Source organism: Melozone crissalis, unplaced genomic scaffold (genome assembly GCF_028551555.1).
Source record: "Melozone crissalis strain CALT ecotype California unplaced genomic scaffold, PUWL_Pcris_2 ptg000027l_1, whole genome shotgun sequence".
Lineage (NCBI taxonomy): Eukaryota > Metazoa > Chordata > Aves > Passeriformes > Passerellidae > Melozone > Melozone crissalis.
The window spans coordinates 67,303,191-67,329,157 of record NW_026535805.1 but is presented as its reverse complement, the minus strand read 5'-3'; the positions used below and the strand labels follow the sequence as shown (position 1 = coordinate 67,329,157).

The 25,967-nt window shown below is 35.2% G+C and overlaps 1 protein-coding gene across 1 annotated transcript in view; it reads right to left on the bottom strand.

Annotated features, from left to right (window-relative positions):
- Positions 1-25,967, bottom strand: part of MYOM2 (myomesin 2) — a 75,967-nt gene that overhangs the window by 2,500 nt on the left and 47,500 nt on the right. Inside the window, exons 21-37 of the mRNA XM_054279108.1 lie at positions 23,328-23,506; positions 23,045-23,159; positions 22,319-22,475; positions 22,120-22,226; positions 20,394-20,438; positions 19,781-19,917; positions 15,023-15,167; positions 14,849-14,908; positions 13,346-13,413; positions 9,529-9,642; positions 8,110-8,197; positions 5,049-5,087; positions 4,267-4,372; positions 1,522-1,685; positions 1,158-1,194; positions 1,013-1,035; positions 129-184 (exon numbers count right to left, since the gene is read on the bottom strand). Coding sequence (XP_054135083.1) covers positions 129-184; positions 1,013-1,035; positions 1,158-1,194; positions 1,522-1,685; positions 4,267-4,372; positions 5,049-5,087; positions 8,110-8,197; positions 9,529-9,642; positions 13,346-13,413; positions 14,849-14,908; positions 15,023-15,167; positions 19,781-19,917; positions 20,394-20,438; positions 22,120-22,226; positions 22,319-22,475; positions 23,045-23,159; positions 23,328-23,506 — 1,640 coding nt within the window. The remainder of the gene's footprint in view (positions 1-128; positions 185-1,012; positions 1,036-1,157; positions 1,195-1,521; positions 1,686-4,266; positions 4,373-5,048; positions 5,088-8,109; positions 8,198-9,528; positions 9,643-13,345; positions 13,414-14,848; positions 14,909-15,022; positions 15,168-19,780; positions 19,918-20,393; positions 20,439-22,119; positions 22,227-22,318; positions 22,476-23,044; positions 23,160-23,327; positions 23,507-25,967) is intronic.

The window sequence follows — 25,967 nt, the reverse complement described above, 5'->3', positions numbered from 1 at the left end:
AATTATAGATTTGAACTAAAAATAAAATTATTCTCCTGCTTTCAGTTTCATGAAATCATTTGCATTCCCTCACCTCTTGATACCAGAGAAAACCTCTCACTGTTCAGCGTGACAAAAGCTGTCCTTACCTTCCCATCCATTATGGTAACGACATCAGGCAAACCACCAATGACTTTACCACGATCTAGGGGTTAAAGAAAAATATGGTAATCATATGAAGTTTAGACCTCAAAATTACTCATTTCTTAATGATTTTGGAGTCATGACTCATGGCTTTTTTTCTGCCTTTTTTTTAATCTTAAAAAAACCCCCAATTTTTGTGATATTCTGGGAGGGGTTTAATGTGTTGCATAGTCAGTCCCTTTAGATTTTTTTGGCCAAGATTTTGCTACAGCATTCTAAACTGATACACATAACAACCTTGAAGGTACTGCTGAGCTTGACAGTTTATGTTTTGGGCCCAGAGCAAAGTAAGGAGGGTGCTTTTGGCATCTTAGTGGTATCCAAAGTCTAAGAAAAATTTGTTCTGCCACAGACTTTGTGGGCAGAAGCATCATGTCACCACCAGGGAATTGATATAATTTCCAGTACTCCTACAGTCCCTAACTGTAATGAGCTTCCCCACAGTCTGGGCCTCAGCAAGCAGTGCAGAACAGGCAGCAGCAGGCAATTTTTTACTTAATAGACAGATCCCAATATTCAGTATTCTCAGAAGCTTTCAGACTCAACACCTCCTTGTATGACACACAATTCACATTTCACCAAATCTCTGCAGACACAAGAAGATATAGTGGAGGCTTACAAAATATGTGAAGTGTTTAGTGCATTTCCATCTCAATTAAAGACAACTTAATCCACAAATTACTATTGTTATTGCAATATATTGTGCTAACACAGGATTTCTGCAGCCACAGAACTCAGTAAGTCATGGCAGCATATCATGATGAATGCTTTAAAAAGAACACTAGATCACATTGTAAAACACGTATGATGAAATGTAAAATAAACTTACTCTTCTCAGCAAAAGCAGCTGCCCTAAAGTCGTTGAGAAAAAAAGAGAAATATATAATGTTATTGATGAAATTAATAGTAAAATATATTTTGACACAACTGACACTGATGGTACGGCATTAAAATACAAAAGATGCAGCACTTACTTGAGTCGCTGGAACTCTTCATATGCTTCATCAAAAGCTGTAACCAAACAATTGAGAGAGTTTTTTTTCATGAACATAACTTGCATTGGGGCTCAATAAACATTTAAACACATTCCTATGTTAAAATCCCTTTTAAAACCTGTACAGTGTCACACAGTAGCACAATTAGAAACTAGACCCTTGAAAACTAATGCAGCTGGTGTTGAAAACAGATACAAGACTAAAAAGATAATAACAGTTATAAAACTTACCTATGACTGGTTTTGATAAAAGACTATCTGTTTTTACAGTAATTCTTCTATTTCCAATAAAATCTGCATAATCTATGAAAAGGCACAATACAAATCTGATCTTATAACTATACCTTGCCCAGACAGATCAAGTGTGCGTTTGAAGCTTTCCTTGCCACCAAAGATTTCAAAGGTGTAGTTCCCCTTATCCTTTTCAGTGGGTTCACTTATCTGCAACCAGGCAACATCTTCTCCACCTCCAATCTTCATCTTTTCACCAGAAGAAATCTTAGATTCCCTGGGGAAAAAAAAAGTTTGTAAAGATGAGTTTGAGTCTTTTCCTATATGTTGTCCATAGGAAACCATCTATTAAAAAGTCACAAATGATAACATTTGTATTCCCAAGCTATAGATAGATTGCAACTAATGGGCTCATTTTTCCAGAATACTCTTTGCTTCTGGGAGGGAGTATCTAACAGTTTGAAAATATTAGCTTGAGTTTTCATTTCTAAGATTCATTTGTTCACCCTTTTCTCATTCTCCTACCCTCCTCACACAGAGCAATGCTTACATCTTTTTGCACATACATGACTCTGTGTGAAAATGCTTAGGGTTCTGTACACTTCATACACAGTAAAATATAATACATAGGGGTTGTAAGTTATAGGCAAATCACCTTTTTTGATGAAGGAAAGATGTATTTCATTAACTTCAAAAATCAAATAAAAAGGTTTGTGTAAAATTACTCTTGCACCAAGTTAAAGTACATTTTTGGTTTAAAAAAAAAAACAAGAAAAAATTTATTAACTGTAGATAAGTAATAAAAACTTTTCAAAAAACAATGACATTAGCTTGACTTATCATCACTTCCTAGTTAAGTAAAAAGGAAATGCTCTGCAGATTCAGATCAGGTGGTCTCCTTGTCCACAGTCTGTCAGGAACAGAGGAAACAGAAGAAGCTGTTTAATGAGAGCATATAAACCACACCATTTTCAATGGCTCAAGGAGAACTTTCTTCTTTCACTCATTAACTACTGAAATACTTCTTTCCATTCTTCCTCCCCAAGCATCTTTAGCTGGAATTTTTTATAAATTAGGTCAGTTTTAGCTTTTTCTTGATCATTCATTTTATTTCACTAGACAGAAGTGATTTGACTTCATAGCTAGAATTATTTTGATGGTGAAAAAGTATTTTTACCATTTTCCTTTCTTTAAGACAACTTCATTGAGTTCAGCCTACCAAATTAGATTTCTGGATAGAAATGGCTATATATTAGAAATTATTACATATGAAGTTTCCCACCATGCCCTGAGTAGATAATGAATACTAGGTCTAGGACTTGTATTGTATTTCATGCTATGCAGGACAGTGGATAATTAAATGCTAATGAGAAATTTATATGGTGGGGAAAAAAATTAAAATAATGAGTTTTATTAAAATTAGCATTTTAATTTTTCCAGGAAAAAAAATTTGCTATAACTCCATTTAAAGGAGATTGGAAGTTGGGACAGGTTGGTCATTTGGTTGGTTGGTTTTGGTCTTTTACCTCTAACAGCTCTGATTATAGTCATTGTATTCATATAAGAATTGAAATTTTATTCTTTCAGAATCTCTGTTCAATGATCTTCAAAACAATCAAAGTGTAAGACATTATAAAATCTTAAATAATCAGGGGGTTCTCTATGTAAATGTAAATGCAAATGTAAATGTAAATGTAAATGTAAATGTAAATGTAAATAATATAAATATAAATATACTATTTATAATAATATTATATTTTCATTTTAGCCATGTAGCATTCTTTACTTTTATACTTCTATGAAATGGATAGTAAAATAGACTGTCACTTTTAAAAGTCAAGCAGATACAGTAAAAGGCAGAAGCAAATGTTTTTTCTTTTCCTTGTCATCACACTCATATCACTATTATGAAAGAAGAAGAACTTTGTAAATACATAGTCTGAGATATAAATACAGTTGCACAGCCTTGCAGAAGTGTTCTTGAGCTCCCTGAATGTGATAATTGATGCCTTGATTGTGTTCCTGTCTTCATAGAAAGCATTGCAAATCTAGGACAACATATTGATAAGCCAGACTATTCCAGTCTGAGTCAGACCAGTTCACTGAAGAATGTGGAAGCTGAAACTTCTTGAAACGTTTTAAAATCCTTTCAAATATTAACTGCAGTTTCAAACAACTGAGGGCTTGACATAACAAAACATTTGAACACATATTTACCTGTAAATAGATTATTTGACTGTCTCCAAAGTCAAAGATTAATATAACATGAGAGTGGAAAACTATTAGCAACTTTAAAGCTCATTTTCAGCCATAATCTCAGCTCTGAGGATTATTCTCAAGGTATCCTGTGCCCCATTGAATATCTTTTCAAAGAGGATTATCAAAATTAAAATATTTTTTGTTACTTAAGACTGTATCAGTTTGGAAAGAAATAATTCTAATACAAGCTTTTATTAAACTGTGAGTGCAGATCCTTGTTATTCACCTAGAACTGGATGAGAGTTTCATGCACTTTAGAGAACGGGCAGCCTTGAATCAGAAACTTTGCCCAAATATTTTGCTATCTTTTAACCAGTCAGATAATACAACAGAAGACAAACAGCCCTGTGTTGAATCAGAGAACACTACAGTAAATTCCTTTTTTCTGTCTGTTACAGCCCTCCTGAGGGTGCTGGACGAGCCTTTTAATATTTCTTTTATCTTATGTACTTTCCACGTTGAAAGAGAATATATTGTTCTGGAACGAGAAATTCATTATTGTGTTCCAATTCATAAATTAATGCCATGGAATAGTAAAAATTAAATTGTATAGACACCATCTTTTTCTCAAATAAAATTGAAAAAATATTCTCATCTACCTGTGGCTCCAGCTGACTTTCATTTCTTCATTGTAGTATTTCAAGAAACACTGGAGCCTTATTCCTTCTTCAGTGCAAAGAATCTTCAGTGGAGAGGCTGACTTACCTAGATTAAATAGAGAATATGTGGATCAAATAAGAGAGATAGTGGAATGAACAGGAAATGGAGAAGTGGATTATTTGTGCTGTCTGGACAAAAGAAAATTCAAGACCTGGGTCATGATTTTCAAGTATCACAGGGACAATTGCCATACCTCTCAGGGAGCATCTGCTGATTTATATCAGGTGAAAGTTCAGTGTAATTTTATGAGTTTATTGTCATATACAAGCATCATGACTGGCAAGATCCACTGTGAAATAATAATCTAATCATGTAATTGCCATGAAAGAGTAGTATAATGATTCTATTTGCATAAAAATTTTATTCTTGTGAAAACCCTGTTCTTTTAGGGGAAAGAAGAGCTTCTCACTGGGAACAGATTCAGAACCTCCTTCTCTCTATATCAAGGTTCACTTACTGATGGAAAGTAGGAAGAAAATTATTGCTGCAACAATTTCACAGTATCTAAACCTAACAAGCCAGGTGGAATAATACTTTATTCCCTTTTAAGAGTGACAATTAGCAAGGTCAAAACTGCCTGTTCAGAAAATTATTAATGCCCATAATAATATACCATTGGGACTCTCAGAGATTTCCCACTTAAAATAAAAGTTTTCTGTCTCAGCCTCACATGACTTCAAAATAAAAAACTACACAAAAATTCAAGACAGCATTTACTTACCACTCATTCCACTCAATGCTAGCATTATATCATCATAAACTGCAGAGAGAAAGAAAAAAAAAAAGGAAGAAAATGTACCATCAAATTTCAATCAGAATATATCTTTTTTTAAGTTCAGTTTAATTAAAGCAATATGGGAAATCTTCATATCCTTAAACAAAGGAAACCATTAAATTGCAACAGGTGTAAAAGAGAAATTGGAAACTGTCTGTGTACAGCATTTGAATTCTGTGCTATGTCACTCAGTATCTCAGCCTTTTGTGGAGTCAGCTGTCTGGTGCCAAATCTTTGTCTCTCTCCCTTAGGCCAGCAAAAAGAAAAAAAGTCATTAAAACTAGTTCACATTCAAAGGAGAGTGCAAGTTAAAAAGAAATTATCTCATTCTTGGCAAAAACGGTTTCACCTTCTCGCTGTAGGGTGGCATTTGACAGAAATGAAGTCCTTTAACAGCAAGTGAAATACAGCAGGTATCATATCAAGCTTTTGAAATATCACAGAGCTGATGGGTTTGCAGCAAGAGAGAATCCCAGAGACAAGGGCATGAGAGTGAGAGACCCTTTCATAGCAGAAGAATCATATTGAATGACACCGTGTAAGATGACAAGAAAGCACCACCAAAGTCTTAACAATGCATAGCCAAGTCTGAAGGATGCTTACTCAACACTGGTGAATTTTTATGAAAATAGTAGACAGAGAAACGTGTGAAGTTCAGAAAACACTACATATGTATTTGTTCTGTATTGATTTGTATGTGCATATTTTTGTCTCAGCTAAAAAAATCATGATACAGTTCCATATTTTTTTGCAATCTCTAGTATGCTTCTACTGGCACCTTGAAGACATGAATTGCTTATTATATATATCTTACATTACAGGTGTCTGAGAAGGTAGGGTTATGTTAACCATACTGTCTGAATGAGGCTGGAGGTTTTTTTTCTGAGAAAATAATGGGCAGAATTTATGCAAAAGAAAAACACCTGGGAGACTATCAATTGATAATACAGCCTTCTGCAATAAACCACAGCTTAAAACTTCAGCCTGATACTCATCTTTTCCTCTTGTTACAGATACTTCCTCCATCTGCTGAAAAGGAATGTTAAGATTTCTGTTAAATTGAGTTAATTTTTTAACACATCTTTCTCCTCCTATTAGGAGCTGGGCAAAAAATATTCATTATTTAGGACAGATGTCTACATGTGGTTGGGATGAATGCAGATTCACTTTGGCCTGTTTGATGTGACCTAAGGAAATATATCCAGGGAAGCACTCTTCACCAAAGTTAAGTAAAATTCACTCATGTTGGCAACAGATTAGTGTTTGTTATGCACACAGAATATTGTGAATTGGAAGTGACCTACAAGAACCTTGAAGCCCAAGTCTTAGGTGAATAGCCCATACAGGGATCAAACCCACCACCTTGGCATTATTAGAATTATGCTTTAACTAACTGAGCTCATCTCAGGGTCAAAGTAAACAGACATTTTTAAGTGAAAAAATATTAAATATAAATAGAATTGCTGTATCTCACTGTGATGTCTGATATTATACAAAACCTTTTCTAAATATCTATCATGCATCTATTTTAGATTATAGTCTCTTATTTGCATTTAACTTCATTTGAATGTCAGTAGATACTGAGCTTGAAGTAACTTGCCCCATAGAATAAGCAGTCTTCCCTGCTCCTGCTTGACTGCTCTTTTTATCCTTTATGTTTCAAGGCTAACTCCACCATTTAGGAGAGCCATTTTCTGGTTTAATAGGGCAGTTTTCATGGGTTTGCTGGTTGACATTTTCAAAGCCGCCTGAACCCACAGAATTAGATACTGTGAATTCTCTAAACAGGCATTTCACTGTACATTTCAAGGTGCACAACACAGTTGGCCATACCTGGAGTACAGTCACTGGGAGCCCTGACCATCTGAACCTTTTGCTTATTCCAGTGGTCAGGATACACATACACAAATCCATAGACTAAGGGAATATCTGTGTATATATCAAAGGGCAGGAAGGGAGGAGGTGATTAATGAGAATATATTGCAAAGTGTGGGACCTGAGCGTGACATAAATGAAATGGACAGAAATTGTACTGGTATTGGCTAGAATAGAGTTAATTTTCTTCATAGCAGCTTTACAGTGCTGTGTTTTAGATTTGTGACTAAACCAGTGCTGGTAACACAGGGAGGTTTTAGCTGCTCCTGAGAAGTGCTTGTACGATGTGGAAATCTTTTATTTCTTCTCAGACTGCCTCACCAAGAGGAGGCTGAGGGTGCACAAGAAGACAGGAGATGACACAGCCAAGAACATTTGACCCCAAGTGGCCCAAAAGATATTCCATACCATATGATATCATACCCAGTATATAAAGCTCAGGGAAGAAGGAGAAAGTGAGGAGCATTTAAAGTGATGGTGTTTGTCTACCCAAGTCACTGTTACATGTGATGGAACTCAGCTTTACGAGAGGTGGCTGAACACCTACCTGCCCATGGGAAACAGTGAATGAATTCTTTGTTTTGCTTTGCTTGTATGCACAGCTTTTGCTCTACCTATTAAACCATCTTTAGCTCAACCCAGGATTTTTTCACTTTTCTTCTTCCAATTCTCTCCCCCATCTCACTGAAAGAGAGTGAGCAAGAGGCTGTGTGGGGCTGAGATGCCAGCTGACAGTAACCCACAGAACAGTTTTATAATCTAGAATCAAAAGCACACTCGGTCCCCACTGAGAGCACCACATGAACAAAGCACTTTGTTGCTTAGGGTTTTTTGTAGATATTAAAGCTTAACAAACCTGAGAGAGAGTGCTCTCCTATAAAATGGACTGTCTGTCTGGTTAGAAACATACTTCATCTCCTGCCTGTCAAAATGCTTGAGATTAATGACAAAAATGCCCAGTATCACCCCTCCTAAAGTGCTGATCTGCAGCTCAGGTCTCTATAACATAAGAGAAATGAAATTCAAAGAATGCTAAAAATACATGCAAATTTGCCATTTGCAAGGATAGATCTTTGACACCTCTGGAGAACACGTGGAGATCATTATTCCATTACAGCAGAATGAATGTTACCTTTTCCTGATAATTCAAGAGAAGATACATCATGACCTCTATCATCTGATAGTGTCGCCTTATAAACTCCTTCATCTTTGCGAGACAGCTGCAAGGAAAACACAAGATATTTACTGACAAACTTGATAATACTGCATAGTACTCAATTTGCTCAACACCTGCACAATTTTCTAAATAAAACAACAGAATTTGTACTGTCTTCTGGATAAATAATCTTACCAGAGAGGAGATGGAAGCTATGAACTGCTGTTTCATACTTTTTAAAATGGAGATTCATTTAGTTCTTAAGCCTAAAACTTATTCTGATTTCAGTTCAATTTCCTCTAGAAACCATGAGGTTTTTTGACTTGTTCCAAAAAGACAGGATTGATCTTGGTCAGTAGAAATTACAAGCACTGTAGTAAGATATAACAAGGCATAACTGCAACCTACACAAACTTTAGAAATCTAATTTTTCTTCAACAAAAATGATTACTTTTTGAATTCTGTAAATCATAACAGCAAATCTATATCCTGTAACATCAGCTCCTTCATGCTGCTTGCATTCAAGCAGCAACTGTAGTCAAATTATAACTATTCTAAATAATTAATTCAGAGTTTATATTCTGAAATCTATCACAAGGATATTGCGTTAAAGGCAGTAAGGATTTTTGGATTTTCTGGGTTTGTTTTAATTTCTTTTAAAATCTGAAGGAAAATATACAAACATTTATATACAGATTGGAGATGACTTAATGCTTAGACTTATACAAATCCAGAAGCACATAAACCTTAGCAGAAATATCATAAAATTTAATGACAAGCAACAAGAGCGATACAAGACAAGTAGAAACCACCCTCCCCAAGAAAGTCTACTCAGGAAAAATGAAGTAAGTCAGTATCCTCTTTCAAGGGAAATGAAGGAAGGAAATTAGAAGAATAAGAAGGCAATGAATAAACTATTTAGATGTAATGCACATTACTGAAAGCAGAAAATCTCATTCTGGTAGGTTTAGTCTCTTCACAAAGGCAGCAACTATGCAAGTTAAGGTTTCAGACAGAAGTTGGGTTATCATGTTTGCATAAAGATAAACCTTAAGAAGCCATAAACTTCAAACTTATTTATTTTAGGCAATAAAAATGAAACACTGTTAAAAATGAGGTGCTTGAACAAGTTGAAAAATTAAGGAGTAATAATAAAGAATGAGGTACAGGTCACCCAAGGACTCTGAAGCAACTTAAGAATGAACTCTGAGCTGATTAAAAAAACAGATACTTTTTGCTAGCAATAGTTATTCACCAGCTAATTGAAGGGTAGAAAATATGTCTTTTCTTACAACTGTTCATAAAAATCATGATAGCTGGCTTGCTGCTTTGTGTGGCAAATCTACAGTGTGTCAAGCAGAAGCTGTCATTTGTAACCGGCAGGCGATACAGTACCTTGGGAATACTGAAGTGACATTCTCCCTTCTGAAGATCAGGAAGCTCCTCAACATCCACCCCAGAACCATCCTTATACCACTTAAAATCAGTCTCCTTCTTTGTGTTTGCAACCTGTACAACAGAAAAGGCATGTAAGCCTAGCTATGTCCTGAGGAAATGTACTGCACTGTGGGAAGCCACACAGGTACTTTCAACATATGAAACCATTTTTTTTATAACACATGTCAAATAAAGCTAAGTAAAAAACCAACTTCAACCAAGTCCTACTAAGCAAGTCTTAGTCCTACAGTGTTTCTTTGCAGCACAGTATACAGGTTACAACTTCAGAGCCCTGTAAAATCCTTAAAGAAAATCCTGGCAATCTCTTCCCTTAAATGGTTTTCCATCCTTGCTCTGTGCTTTTAGTTTGTCTAGAGATAGCTGTGGAAGAAGTGTCTTTCAAATTAGAGCTTCTGAACTCTCCTTTATCTTTTTGTGTTTGTCCTGTGACTCCAGAGAGTTGTAAAATAGAACTTAGGCCCTATCTTAGTCTTCGGCCAATTTGGAGATTTATCCCAGCTACCTAAGCAATGTCTCCCGTGGATAAGTTGCAGGAAGCAACTGAAATCACTATTCTGAAAGCATCCAAGACTTCAAAATTGTGATCTGCACCAAAAATCCTATTTTATTTTGCCTTCTACATTGAGTCCTATGGGACAGACAATGACCTGAGGAATCTTACAAATTGCAGTCTCTCCCAACAAAAACGGGCTTAACAACATAGTGCATATGCAGAGCAGTTGTTTGAAAGCAAGAATTTTGCTGTAGTATCAGCAATTCATTGAAACAATACTTAAATAGACTACAGCTGTACCTGAAGTACTGTTCTAATTTTGATATAAAAACCGTATATTGGATACACTTGAAGTATTGCCGGATAAACTACCTCAAATTGTGAATTCAAGAAAGCTAAAAGTGCAGGTCTTTTTATAAACCCCATATATTTTTACCCTCACTTTCAAAAACACTGTTGTTTATTTGACATCACTATCCCCATACCCTTCTAAAAGTCATAAAAGTGCAATGGTATTTTCATGTGTAGCCTGAATTCCCAGTCATTGCAGCTTTGGTAGAAAGACAGAGCTGGCAAGATATTTCTTAGTCCCCAGGCAGTTGTTTTAAAAAGGCTCCTTAAAGAAAAGACAAAAAACTGAACAAATTACTAGAGGGCAACCAGGAACTTAATACAGGTCTGCAATAGTTTTCAAGTGGCTTGCTTGAAGGAAAAAAACATGCACCAATTTCTAACCCTTTTACATTAGAGAAGTCATTCCATAGAGGAACAGCTCTATGAAAGCTCTCTGTAAAGGTGACAAATAAGAGGGTCTTCTATACTCATTCCTAGCCATCTCTATCAGACATGCTCAAATTAATCACATCCATTCTTGCTTAATAGCCAGCATGGTTGCTATGGATCTCTGGCAGTATTTCAGATCACCACCTGGCCCAAAGCAATGACTTGCTGAAGAAAAGTGAGCAGCATTTTACATTTACCAGTAACTACAAAGTGGCTGTTCCTGTAGTCCTATGACATGAGTGGCAATTTTATTTGAACAAAGCCCGAAGGAACAAGCCTTTAATGCTTTTCAACAATTTTTCATCAAAGACTGTTAGCACTCAATCTGACAATAAATGGACTGAGTTTCAGACACATGCAATTTGCAGTGCTGAAGTTATTTCATGTTGGCATTTACTATGAAATGTTATGTTTTTCACTGTTTAGCCACACACCAAAAATCTTGCTTTTAACAGACACAGTACAAATAAAGGCCAAAGTTGTGCAAGAGCAAGTAGCTTCTGAATGTTCTGAAATTCAGAATTACTAGAAGTAAAATGACAGTAGTTACTAGCATATGAAGAAAAACACAAAACAAAAAAGAAAAAGCAAACACCATCAAATTATCTTTCAAATGGACAGCTGTGTTCCACTGACATTGAGGGGCTACAATACCAAGAACATGGTCATCAATCCCAGTTAATTCAGAATTAAATACTAAGTCAATCCAAAGTCAGGTCCAATCATATAGAAAATAATGGATATGTGAGGTAATATTTGGTATACTCTTTTATAACACCATCCATAATTTTACGTAATTTCTGTTATGGGCCTGGATCATACAGTCAGTCCCTTGCCCTACACAGGCTTCCAGTTGACATGATTTCCTGGCTTCCCTGTGCCATGCAATGGCTTTTAAAATAGCCAAGGTAAAATGCCCTCTCTTACAGATACTTCCTTCACATTATCCCAGGCTCTTAGAAGAGGCAAAAACTCCCTTGACAATTTTTTTTGCAGAGGTGCTGTAAACAGAGCCTGGAAGAGACCTGGGTCCAGTATTATGATAGGCCTGAGATGGCAGAGATTATTCCTTGATTATTTTTATTACCACAGAAATAGCGTGGAGTGGCCACATTTCTGGCTTGTTTGCCAGGTGTCTGGAGTTTGAAGGACAAACCCAGGCTTTGTTTTTCAAACTCTTCCTGTGTATAAATACAAGTTAAACAGCCATAAACAACAGTTCCACGTGAACTTAACAGCCAGTCACATACTAACAGTAACAAACATTATAAGGTCAATATCATAGTTAAAATGATGAGTGTGAAAGCAGCCTAGATTTCATTTACATAAAATGTTCTGACCTTGTGAACAAAAAGCACACTGGTGAAAAGCAAATAATCAGATGCTCAGCCTTTCACAGCTTCAGTGCTATAAACAGGCTTGACAGTCAATGAAAGAAGGATAATTTCAGATTAATTTGTAGAGAATTAACACTAGCATAACTGGTTCAGCAACATTTAATTCCCCATGTGAGTGAAAGGATAAGCAGGGTTCATGCCTGAGGCACATGCATGTGGAGATTATAAAGCACTCCAGCAAAGGTACTGTGTTAACTAATGAGTGTTGAGCCCTAAAATGTGAGCTCATGGAATGGCAGCTTCAGTACCAGGTCAGGTCTGCTGGGAATTGAGGTTAAGGGTGTCCTAGTTAATGAGTAGGAAAAAAAAAGAAATCTCACAAATGTGCATGCAAATTGCTCATAAAGAATGATCCGAGTTAGTCTAATTATAAGTCAAAAATTTTTCAAAAGAAGATGAGAAAATCGATACAAAATAATCCATATTAGAGGAAAGGAGAATGAAGAAGAGTTTGATGCCTGAATTCAATTTACTTAGTTTTTCAGACCTCTAATTAGTCACTCTAAAAAAGCAAAACAAATGAAAATTTATCTGTTCAGAAAGGCATTTAAAGATGCTAATAGCAGAAGGTACACTGAAATCAATACAAATTATCATTACTTAAGATTCAAAAGTCATTAGCCAAAAATAATTTTTAAATCATCTTTTATAACCTTAATTCTAGAAGTCTTTGTAGCACATTTGATTACAGTTGATTAAATAACAGACTCTTTATTAGAGAAATAAGAAAACAGTAAAGAAACTCTGGCTTTTTTTAGCCATTTTTAAGGAAGAAGAAAAGGGATACATCTTAAGGGACATATATTTTGTGTAAATTATTCTTATGGCTCATAATTTTTATAAACAATTGGACCACCTAATAATACATTTAGAAATTTCCTATAATTTTTTTTGCTTTCATTAACACTACTGCTGAAGAATAGTAAGTCAGAAATTTTCATATTCAAATTTTCAAAATAATAAAAAATAGTTTTCATATGAAACTTTTGGTTTTAAAGGTATCTAAGTAATTTTTTACATTTTTCTACCTCAATTCTTCCTCAACATATTCTAAAAACTAATTCCAAGTATATTTCCTTACCTTACAAGAAAGTAAAACTTCACATTCCTCTGTAACGTTCCAATACAAAAACTCTGAGAAGTGGGGACCTAAGAAACAAAACAATCTTAAAGCAATGTTGTAGAATGAAGAGTAGCAGGAAAAAACAGCGAAAGAAAGAAAAAAGATGACAATTTCAACATCCTTACACAAGAACAAGAGGGAACTCCTGAACTACCCATGCACTAGAAGGAAAATCCTGCAAGTTGTTATCATAATTACCCAGTGTCTGCATTACAGCTTAGGAACATGAATCTCATCTCCGAATCTGTATGAATCAAGTAATTTTCCAAAATATAAAATGGTGAGTGAGAAAAATTTCTTTATTAAATATCTTTGTGTCAAATTGCCAACTAAGCAGAGGAAAGAAACAAAGTAGCTACAAGCAAGCATCCAAATAATGTATTTAATGTAAAAACAACACAACAAACATTGTTTGCCCAAATAACGTAAAGTTTAAAAAGTGCTAAATATTGCAGGCAGAACAGAAAATATTCCTTTTCCCCATGAAGGTCCCAAACTACAAAGAAATACATCCTGATGAAAATTTGCTGTCACACGTCTTTTTTAAATTATTGTGTTTACTTGTCTTAATAAATGTACATGTCTTTGTGATGGCAGGATCAGGGGCCTTAATTCTGATACCCAAACCTGGGAAGTTGCAAAGCCCAAGACTTTGACTTAAATAATTCAGTACTGTAAGATTTTGTCCATTTATGCTGTAAGTGGTATTATTTCTTTCCTAAATCAATTTTAAGCAGCCTTCAAAAAATAGAATTAAATTGCTTCTGTACAGAATCTTACTAAGATATTAAGATATTTAGGAAATACTTAAGATATTTATGAAAAAAAGTTTTAAATTATTATTGTTACTTTCATCTGGAAAGACATCTGCTTACAAGTGAAATTTACAAACTAGAGCTCAAGTTCAAATTTTTAAGGATTTCACAGGGATAGAATTCTGAATTAGATATCCAACTGGAATTTTCTCATTCAGCTGAAAGCAATATTGATAATGAGTATGTAACAAACTCTACAACTGTATCGCAACTATGCAACAAATGTACATTTAGTTCCTGGAATTTTGCCTCAATAGAAACCATTGGGTCAAGCTTTTAATCTTCCTTATCTGGCACTACTTGTCTTGTCTGTCTACTCTTCTGTCAATTATATTGAGCAGACAACTTGTATGCTTAAACTAAATGTAATTAAATGTTTTGTTGGACTGGAGCCTGCAGTAGGCACACTTCTCATTAATACTGAGCAAAGATAACCTCTTGTGAGAAGCCATTTTTTCTCTGCTTAGTGAAGGTTCTGTCACAAATTGACAATGCTAGAAAATAAGATCCACCAAGGTTTCAAGTGTCTCCTACGACTGAACAATATCTTCTAATAAAGAACGGAAGCTGTAAGTGTTTAGCATTCCCCAGGGATGAATCATCAGCTGCAAACCAGGCATGAAGTCACCAATCTGCTCCATCTTACCTTGTTTTCTGAGATATTCCTTTCGTTGGAGCTCAGACTCAGCCAATACTCCCTTGAATGCTAAATTTTAGAAGAGGTGAATGAAATATGAGTTAGTCACAAAATTACTCAAAGAATAATTGAAGTTCACTTTGTCATCAAAGTTTCAGTACTTCAATGTTTCAGTGAACGTACCATCTCCAATGAGAACTAACGAGGACTGGTTTTTGGCCTTTCCATCCTGAATTTGTACTGTGTAGGTACCTTCATTGTCAATTGTAAATTTTTCCATCACCATTTCTATAATGCCATTTGAACGGTCACAATTTATTTTATGCCTCTGAAATAAACAAATAAGTACTTTAGCATAGTGTAAATTACTTATGATTCCTATTGAATAAATTATGAGTTATATTCCTTCCCCCACAGTCAACCTCTTTCATGTCCTTTTAATTGTAAACTAAGGGAAGAAAACTTTGCTTTTATTTACTCTTGTGCAATAAGATCCCAGTGGTGACAGAAACCTCTGTGTGCAGTTGCATTGGGAATCCTCAAGTCATCATAATATAGCTGGTTTGTATTTGAAAACAATTGTTTATGGCACTGTGCATATTTGAAGAGCCTAACAGCCAGCCTTTAGCTGCATTACAGCTTCCAGTTAAACAAGGGGGTTTGCTAGGCAGAAGGATTATTCCTTGCAGAGTCCAGAAACAACTGGAAAAATTAAATATGGATCTTCAAATAAGATCACACCAAATCTAAAAGGTCATCCCTACTAAATATCTGAGACAAATATAGCAGTTAATAGTGTATCTTATTTTCTCATAGGAAGAAATTATTTTCTTATTTAATGTTAGGTGTAATTTTCAAAGCACAATTTAAGCAAACAACCATGAGAAAAGTAACTTGTGTAAACTCCACAGAGTTTCTGGGACCCAAAAGGGATTGACCAAGTCCAGCAAAAGAGAAGTATAATTCTCTCAGGATATATAGTTACTCACTTAAGTGTTCGCAGAACACACGAAACACCAAATATTGACTTGAATTCAAAGTCAAATATGCTTTTCACTGTTTGTGTCCTTTATGTGTTTGCTTTTTATTAAATATTCCAAAAAGATAAATTATTGGCAAGCATTATCGTGGAAACAGAAAATTACAAGCTAGTATTGCACAACCTTTGCAGAATATGGCTTTAGAATTTTCAGGTAGTGTTTTAGATACAACCATGTTTTACTTATATCCTCTTTTATTCATTGAGTTACAACTATGAAGGCAATGTCCCCAACTGACAGTGATGTTTTTTGAATCTCAGCTAACAAACACCTAAAGCTAAGCAATGATAACCCATAGAAGTTTCTTGGTGAATACTTATAGGTAAACAATGTGGCCAAGGGTATTACACACTAACTTCCAGTCACAATTGCACAGAACAGTAAATGTCACTATCTAGGAGTTATATGCAGTGAATTACTATAGACCCTGTTACTTTTAAATTTACTATACATACTGTTAAAAGGAGACATGATGTCTTACAAATAGAATCCTTTGATAAACCTCTTCATTGGTCTCCAAAAGTAAAAAATGGTACTAAAGTAAGAGATAGATAAAGTTTGAGGAAGGAGAGGAAAGAAGAAACATTAAAAAAGCTAGTAAAAATGCCACTTATTAAGCTCTCTAGAATCTTATTGAAATGGAAGAACCCTTAAGTCCTCTAAGATCCAAAAGTAGTAGGAATGACCCCAGCATTCAGTACTGGCATTTTCAAATATACAAATATTTTAAATCTTAATGGAGGTAATGGGTAATGGAAGAATGATGAAAAAGAAAATATGTGGAATTGACAAAGCAGTCAGCTAACAGATTGATCAGAATAATAATTTTTTAAGGGATATGCATGTTAACTTGGATACAGGATTTCCGATACATACTGCAAAGAAAGATACAATGTCAAAGAATGACAAGATAAAATTAATTGGGAAACTAAGTACAAAATCTACTTGTGTTAGAGTTCATCTGTGAGTTACGGTGATAGGTGAGGGAGGTTAAAAAGAGCATTAATAAACTAACCTAACTATCAATAAGTTCAAATTTCAATGTGCAAAAGTCAAACTCTTGCTTACAGCCTCTTCCCCTCAGAGGTCAAGGACTACACTGGCATTTACTTCAAGAGTTCCCTGGCAGAACATTAAATTAAATTTTGCCAGAAGCAGAAAAGTTTAAAAAAAAGCAAGATGTATGTTTTAATCTGATTCTTTATGACACTTTTCTTTTTATTCTCTAGTTTTATTTAAAAAAATATTAAAATATTAAAATAAAATGTGAGTAAATGGGGCTCAATTCATTCCATTTTAAGCTTATTTTGAAATCTTACCAAGAAATCTCCCTGTTAGGACCTAGCAGGAAAAATTTATCACTTTAGCCAATGTCATGAATCAGGCCCCAATTCCCCAGCATAATGGTCTATTGAACATGTTCAGTGACTGTAGCCCAGTCTCCAGACAGGTTTTAGAGTGCAATTAGGCTTCTAACTATTGCCATTATGCAGCAAGATGAAGTTCAATGATTTTATGGGCATCATAAATATTAGGCTTTTATGTGACTTTCCACAAAAATATCATCTGTCTCCAAACATAAATGTCACCTGTGGGTTACTAATTAAAGAGGTGAAATAATGCAGCTTCATTTCAAGACTTTTTCTGATGTCAACACTTCCAGAACATATGCAAACTAAAAATAGCTCATTCTGTCTCACGAAAATTGCCAAACCAAAGTATTGTCATTTCAATACATCCTAGGCACAAATATTCAGGTTTTCAGTGCTATGGTTTATTACTTCTTAAAGAAAGATAAACAGATAATTATTTTACTCAGAAATACTTCTTCTTCCACTCGTCAATATGTAATTAAAGTAAATGCTCTTTGCCTTTCTATGGTATAAAAATGCTGATAAAGCTTCTCTGACCCAAACCAGGATTTGCATTCTCAGGAATGAACCAAATCTTTCAAACAGCTGCAATGAAGATGAAGTCTTCACAGGAAAGTATTTCCAGTACTGGGCTTATGGCCTGTAGATGAACCATGTACGTGCCCCTCTCAGCCCATCCTTTTTATGCCTCTTTATATGAGAGGTCTTCCAAGAGATATAAAAATGTGGGAAGCTGGTGGCCTACCCTCTCATCTTTATGTAGCTGCTCAATGCACAGTTTCTACTCCAAAATTTAAAAAACAAAATAGAAAGTGATAGCATATAAAATTTTTAAGTCTATGAAGGCTGCTGCATTGTCAAGTGCCTCCCACATTATACATAAAACTATTAATATCAGCCTCAGAATGTCTTTGGGAACAGCATGTCTTGTTGGTTTGGAATCCAAAACTGAAGCAGGCATTTTCTTGAGCTATTTTTCTAAAATATTTGTGCTTAACACTGGTCTGTGTGTAAACTCTCCTTATGAATAGACAGAGTCCAACTCTTTTTCCAGTATGAATAGGCTCACTCTGCAACAAGAATTCTACACTGAAAAAAAAAAAATTTTGTTATAGATTGGCCTTCTTTTCAGGTATTACCACACCTTAATAACATGACATTAAGAAGCTCTGGGATCCAGGGAACTACAGGCCTGTTAGCCTGACCTCAGTGCCAGGGAATATAAACAGGTGGCTACATCTTGAGAGACACCAAGCACAGGAAGACTAGGGAATGAGTCTAGTCTTCAGCCAGGACGGACTTTTGAAAGGCAAGTCCTGCTTTACTGACATGATAACCTTCAGTGACAAGGTGACCCACTTAGTGGATGAAGGAAGGGCTGCGGATGTTGCCTACTGGGAATTAAGCCAAGACTTTGATACTGTTTCCCACAGCTTTCTCCTGGACAAACTGGCTGCTCATAGCTTGGATACAAGCAGTAGCTCCTGGCTGGATGGCCAAGGGCAAAGTGGTGGTGAATGGAGTTAAATCCAGTTGGTAGATATCACAAATTACGTTCTCCAGGGCTCAGCAGTGGGGCCAGTCCTGTTTAATATTGTTTCATATTTAATAATGATCTAGAGAAAAGGATCAAGTTGAGTGGGAGTGTTGATCTGCTGGAAGGTAGGAAGACTCTGCAGAGGTATCTCGACAAGTTGAACAGGTGGCTCGAGACCAATTGGATGAGGTTCAACAAAGCCAAGTGCCAGGTTCTGCCCTTGGGTCAAAACAAGGCTTGGGGAGGAATTGCTGGAAAGTGGCCCAGTGGGAAAGGACCTGGAGGTGCTGGTCAACAGCTGGTTGAGCATGAGCCATCACCATGTGACCAGGAGGTCAAGAAGGCCAGTGGCATCCTGGCCTGTATCAGCAACAGGGTGGCCAGCAGCACCACAGCAGGGATTGTACTCAGCACTGGTGAGGCCACATCTCAAATCCTGTGTTCAGTTCTGGGCTCATCACTGCAAGATAGACATTGAGGTGCTGGACTGTGCCAGAGGACAGCAGAGCTGGTGAGGGTTGGGAGCACAAGTCTTGTGGGAAGCATTTGGGGGAGGTGGGGTTGTTTAGCCTAGAGAAACAGAGGCTCAGGAGGGACCATTAATGTTCTCTACAACTGCATGAAGGAGGCTGTACCCAGGTTGAGATCAGTCCTTTCTCCCAAGTAACAAGCAATAGGACAAGAAGAAAAGGCCTCAAGTTGCATCAAGGGAGTTTAGATTGGATATTAGGAAAAATTCCTTAACTGAAAGAAGAAGGCTGCCCAGGGAAGTAGTTGGGTCACCATCACTGGAGGTATTTAAAAGACAAGTAGATCTGGCATTTAGGGACATGGTTTAGTGGTGGACTTGGCAGTATCACGTTAACTGTTGGATTCCATGATCTTAAAGGTCTTTTCCAACTTAAATAACTTTGTGATTCTGTGATAACAATAGAAATCTGCAAGTTTCTTAAACAAAATCACTTACATACAGTACTCATTATATACTTACGTCACTGTTTTCGACTTCTTTATCATTAATGACAAATCTGAAAGTAGAATCTGGAGATAAGCTTTCAGCCTGAATCCAGAAACGAACTTCTCCTTTATCAAGAACCTCATAAGCTAACTCTGATTTCAGCGGTATTGCTACAAAAAGAAAATAATCAAAAATCAGTAGTTCATTAAACCTTGTGAGAAATAGGAATATCATAGTAAAATACTAGCAATTTCCTATTATTTATGGATTTCTGGGTACCAAGTTATACACAGGGAAAAGTCCACTAATGCAGTCTTTGGCTGATTTTTAAATTAATTTCTCAAAGGAAGAAGAGAATGTACATCTTACTGTTTGTACATTGTGTAAGGATTTTGCTAGTAACAATCTATAATGTATTGTCAAAGTTAATCTTGAGAGATTTAGGAACAATGATCTCATTTGATGTCAACTAATATTCTTCTAACAAAAGTAAAAGATAAGGAAGCAAGGTGTTCCATGCTCAGTGAAACTGCCATGAAAAATGAAGTTGCCATTGTCTCAGGAAGAATCTTTCTGGAACTCCAGTCATTAGTATGCAATTCTATTCCTTCTAGAAGTGTCTAATAGATTCAGATCTTCAACTTACTTGGATTCTTTATTTCATAGCTTAATGCCATCAAACGTTCAAACTCTGAAAATAAGAAAAATGTTTACGTTTTAATTTATTCTAAAAAACACAGACAGCAAATGGGTGTTGATGAAAATAAATATCAGCATCAGCAAAGTTATCTCCTTGAAGCTTGTATATGAATATACAACTCTTAAAAAAATGACTGAAAAAAAAGATTTAGGAAACAACTTCTTATACATGGATTTAGCAAATGTTCCTACTGCATGCATTTTAGAACACATTCTCTTATGCAAGGGAATCTATACAAAGGCCAAAACCTATTTTATACTTTAAAAATAGCAATATAAAAGAAAGATTGGAAACCATAGCTTCTAAGCAGTGTATAAGGTTCCTTTATGCCCTAACTTCCTTTCTCAGACTGTTCCTGAAAATTTTGGTTTATTGTGGCAGGAAAAAAGATTAAGCGCAGGTTAGTCTGAAATCAGTACAGAAAGTTTTAGTTAATGCACCAAATCCTCATGAAGGCTGTGTGAGAGTCTTGAATTTAGTTTTTTAGATTTTCATACTAATCCTGTTTATCATAGTCATTACCAAGAAAGATTTGGAAAATGAACATTACTGCCAATTCCAAATTTACAGATAATGTAAAGACCAGAGAAAATTAGCATGGATTTATGACATGATAGAGGATTTAGCAAAATTACAGGAGAAGTTATAGCTTTTGAGAGAGTAAATGGACAGTGAAATGATGGTTTTCAGTGTTAAGATGAAAAATCTGATACTTGTGCAGGGATCCAGTATAAACAAAATTGTAATTTTCAATGATATATGATCAGAAAAGACTTAGGGGAAGTATGGGATGGGAAACAGCTTCAGTGCTTTATTAAAAAAAATTAAAATTCAAAGCTAGAGCAGATGATGACAAGATCTACAGAAAGATTTCAGAGTGATGCTTCAAAACTTAGCTAAAGGGCAGTGCTCATGATAATGGCTCAGAAGTCTTCCATGTCCTGGAGAACTTTTTTTTTTCCCCTTGAACATGGATTTCTTCTCGACACCTATTTGGAAAGGGTGGCTTGACATGTTTCTTACTGTGATTCCTTAAATGGCTTAGTAGGTTGAGAAGCAGAGGGATTTTAATACTTGGGGAACTGGGCAGAGCAATTACAGCTGAGAACTGGGAAAGCAGCAAATTTTTATCTTTGTTTTTTATGTCAGCATTTCTCAATGATAGAACAAAGTGAGACTGAAGCAAATTAATTGTGAATCCAATGGAAAAAAAAATAGATACAATGAAATAAGGCAAAACTAATATATATGTAAGCTAAATGATAATTTGACCCAATGTATTTAGACTTTGTTAAAGCATCATCATCTTTCTCACTAATTTCCTGCATCTCAGTTATGAGAAACTGCATCTAGAGCCTCAAGCACAACTGAAAGTGTAAGGGATATTTACAAACATCATTATAATCCCAGCATAACAAAAACAATTCTAATTTGCCATATTTTTTATCTTTATCTAGAAAATGTTGCCTGAAGATATCCCAGCTTTCATTCTTATGATAATCAGAAAAATAAGTAATCACACAAAGCCTGTTGAGGGTTCTTTTTTGTTTTTCTTTAATGCATAGGAAATAATGTGAGAGTTGTAGGGTTCTATTCTGTTTTTTCCTGGGGCAATTTTTAGTGCAGTTGAGGTGATATAGTGAAGAGAGATTTGAAATTGTAAGGACCTTACCTTGATCATCCATAACAAAGCTGGAGGAAATCCCATCTGTGTCACTAACTGAGATAGAGTAAGTTCCCAAGTCTGATTTATCAGGATTTTTGAAGTACAGCTTAGAACTAAAAACACCAATTAAAAAGAATATCATTAGCTGTGTATCACAATTTTAACATGACTTACTGATTTCCTTTGGTAGATTGGCATGACTTACTGATTTCCTTCTGTTTCAATCTTAAACTTATGAGAATCATCAATCTCCTCATAAGATTTACCCCATGCAAAATGAGATGCATCTGTTGCTTCTTTGCAGTCAAAAGCCAGGTAAATATTACCCTCATCATCCACACCTGAATAGATCTCTTTTGTTCCTGAAAAATAGGAATCAACTCTTATGTCAAGACTGCATTTTCCTGCCAAGGTGCAATTCATAAATTACTAAAGCCCAGATCTATTTTGTCCTAAAAGACACTGATTTTATTAGCAGGTCTTAAAGCAGGTTTATGTGATATGCTGGCTCAACACCACATGCTATTAAGTTTCTTACTCCACATGCAAGAAATGAATGATAATACTAATAAATGCTTATTGAGAAACAAATGAATAAGATATAACTGAATATGAGAAGACATGAATGTTAAACCAATTTTATTATCATTCCTGAAGTTTTAATAATGTGTTTCACAACAAATAGCACCTCTGTTAGAATAAAAACCAGAACAATTGATTATCAAATAACTCCTGAACTAAGTAAAGGAAAAATTCTAATCGCTGTCTCCATATCCACATGATTGAAGTTTTAAGGCTAAGAGATTCTTAAAGTTTTAAGGCTAAGAGATTCTTAATTCTTTAAATACTTACATGTGATATAATATCAAATTAGGTTGATGAAACGCAATTCCAAGCATTTTAGAAACAGAGATTAAACAGTTCATTTTACCTGGCCGTTCCTCAACAAGTACTGGTTCAGATATTTCAGATGACTTGCCTACCCCAGCATCATTCACTGCACGAACTTTGAAAACATAGGTATGACCCTCATGTAAATCAGTGACCTTAAACAAGATAAAGGGAAAAGCCAATTAAAAAAAAAATCACAATTATTTTTTTTACTTATATGAAGACATTAGCAGAAGCTGAAGTTCAAATGCATATCTTTTTTATACTCAATCAGAACTTCTAGTACTCAGTTTTATATTAATATTATTCAATGAAAACGTTACCTTAAAGTAGCGCTTTGAAGTAGGTTTTTCATTAGCAGTGATCCAGTCTTCTGTATCTACTTCTTTATAGTCCACTAAATACCCAGTAATAGGGCTTTTGCCTTCATACACAGGAGCTTTCCACAGAAGAACTAGTGATGTATTTCTAACTTCACATATCATGAGATCATAGGCAGGACCTAAAATATTTCAGATATTGGACATTCACTTCAACATAATAAAGTTTTGCAAGCTGCTCCAGTAAAGGCTGAAATGTATCACTATAATTTTGATTGTATCTGCTTTCAAAAATCTCATCCTTTACAATACTCCTGGTATAGGTGATATTTAGGCCATTTCCCCCTCATGGCTATGTACAGCAATACCTGCCTCAAACAGTGAGTGACATTAGTATTCTGAAGCATACTTGCTTAGCTAGATCTCAGTAACACTTTTTTAAGGTAAAGCTAATCATGTGGAAAATCCATGCAGTTTAAGATTTTCCAACAAGAAAGAGAGGCTTCTTGTCTATTATTTAACTCACCAGCCTCACATCAAAGTTGCTTCACTGAGCCTGATTCAGGTTCATAATTTAACACCAGGTTTTTTATCTTTTCATTACTATACATGAGCCATGATCTTTCAAAGTAATCCCAAATCCAGTGGCACCAAGGGACTTTGGATCAGGCTTCTTGTTCCCTGACAAAAGAATTTTTATTGTGAAGTGGACAGCTGAGAGGAACTTCTCAGGATGAATGATATCTGTTAGAAGAAATATTTAAACCAAAAACATCCTGATACTCTACAAATAAGTGAGAGTTTATGTTTGCAACTACGAGATTATATTCTTCCTACTATACTTTCCTTCTCCTCCACCTACCTGTTGAAGTGCTATTCAGTCTAACTTATAGCAATTATTTTTACTATACTCTTGATATTTATTTACACTAGTAAATAAATATAAATGTAAAGGCATAATTATATAAGTTTCCTACAATGGTCAAATTATATTGCTTGCTTCTTGTGCTTTAGATCTAGAAAGCTGAAGATCTAAGGATTAACTTGAGACTTAAGGATTTCCTCAGTTTTCAAGATATTAATTTTCCCTAAAACACATCTTACCATTTAAAATAATCACAAAAAAGGAGTGGAAAGCCTTACAAATAAATCTAATTGCCATTCCAGCCTACATGATTTTAACCAATGATGAATGAACATAAAATTTGTAAAGGACGAAATTCAGCAAATACACTGGGGGAAAGAAAAAAAAAAAATAGAAGAGCTTCTCTCCAAAGTGGATAAACACATTACAGAAAATAAACATATCAAATACCTGTTTCAGACCTTATAAGGATAAATATTAGTTTTCTCATGGAAAGAATGCCATTTTCAAGGAACCTAAAGTGTTCCCTCGGGGATCTTTAAAAATCCCAATCTGAATGTCCATATATCCACAAATAATTAAAAATACATTGACAAATGGACCTGTTAGAAATCTAGAGAGTAGAAGGAAAAGTGTAATGAAGTATATTCTATTCTGAGGAGTCTGAGACCCCAGACATTTCTTTTTATTTAAAGCAATGTAAGATAATCCATTAACTATCATTGCTAAGACACAGAAACTCACAGAGACACCTAAGACTGAAGTTCTGTGGAAGGATGAAATAATTATGGACTCTGGGAAAAGAATCCATCACTTATGCTGGAAATCCTGCAAAAGGTTTTGGCCTTTCAAAGGAAACCTTCCTTCCATATCAAAAGGTGGAAGAATATTTTGTTGACTGGGAATATATTGCAGTCACATTGCACTAATCCTCAGTACCTTTAGTAAGTCTGGGAAGAGGGTCAGGCTCTTTTTCCCAGTCTTCATTATTTATTTTCATTATTGCTGAACCATTGTTTAAAAATATATTTTGAAAAAGGCTTGTGAAATATTTAACAGGTTCAGAGATTTGAGGGTTTTTGCAGGGTGGGCAATGTTCTTTGCTTGTAGTGGGTTTTTTTAAGCAGGAGGAAAGCAGTACTGTCTATTCAACTCATAGCATAATGAGAACAGTGTAATCACCCAAACACTAAAAAGGTCAGATTGTTCATTATGGAAATTTCACTCTTTCCATTTCCTTAAAATACATTTCATTTCATTTCTTTATCTGTCATTTAAAATGAAGGATAATTTTCACTTCTTTACACACTGAATAATTTCAATTTTGTTTTGAAAAAACTGTAGAGAGCATAAATTGTAGCTAACTCCTTTTAAAAAAATAATTGTTCAAATGATGATCCATTTACACTAAATATCACAAGATTATAAGAAAATATAATTAAAGTGAGTAAAGGTCAGGAGATTAACCCTTTTGCTATTGACATTTTGGTCATGTCATTAAATCCATTTGGTAAGATTTCTGAATTCTGAAGAATTTAACGAGAAAACATAAAGACAAACACCTTTTCAGCAAAGAATATGGGCATATAAAGGAACTACTTGGAACTTAATAGTGTTGTTTTTGTTTTAGAGGGCAAAAAGAGAGGGATTTGCAAGCAGGCAAATGACCTGCAGAAATTAGAGTTATAGGTGCTCTACTTCAGCATTGAAAAATACTTATTTGGAATAGGGTTTCCAGTTTGTGCACTGCCACTACCACTGTAGGTCTGTTAGCACAT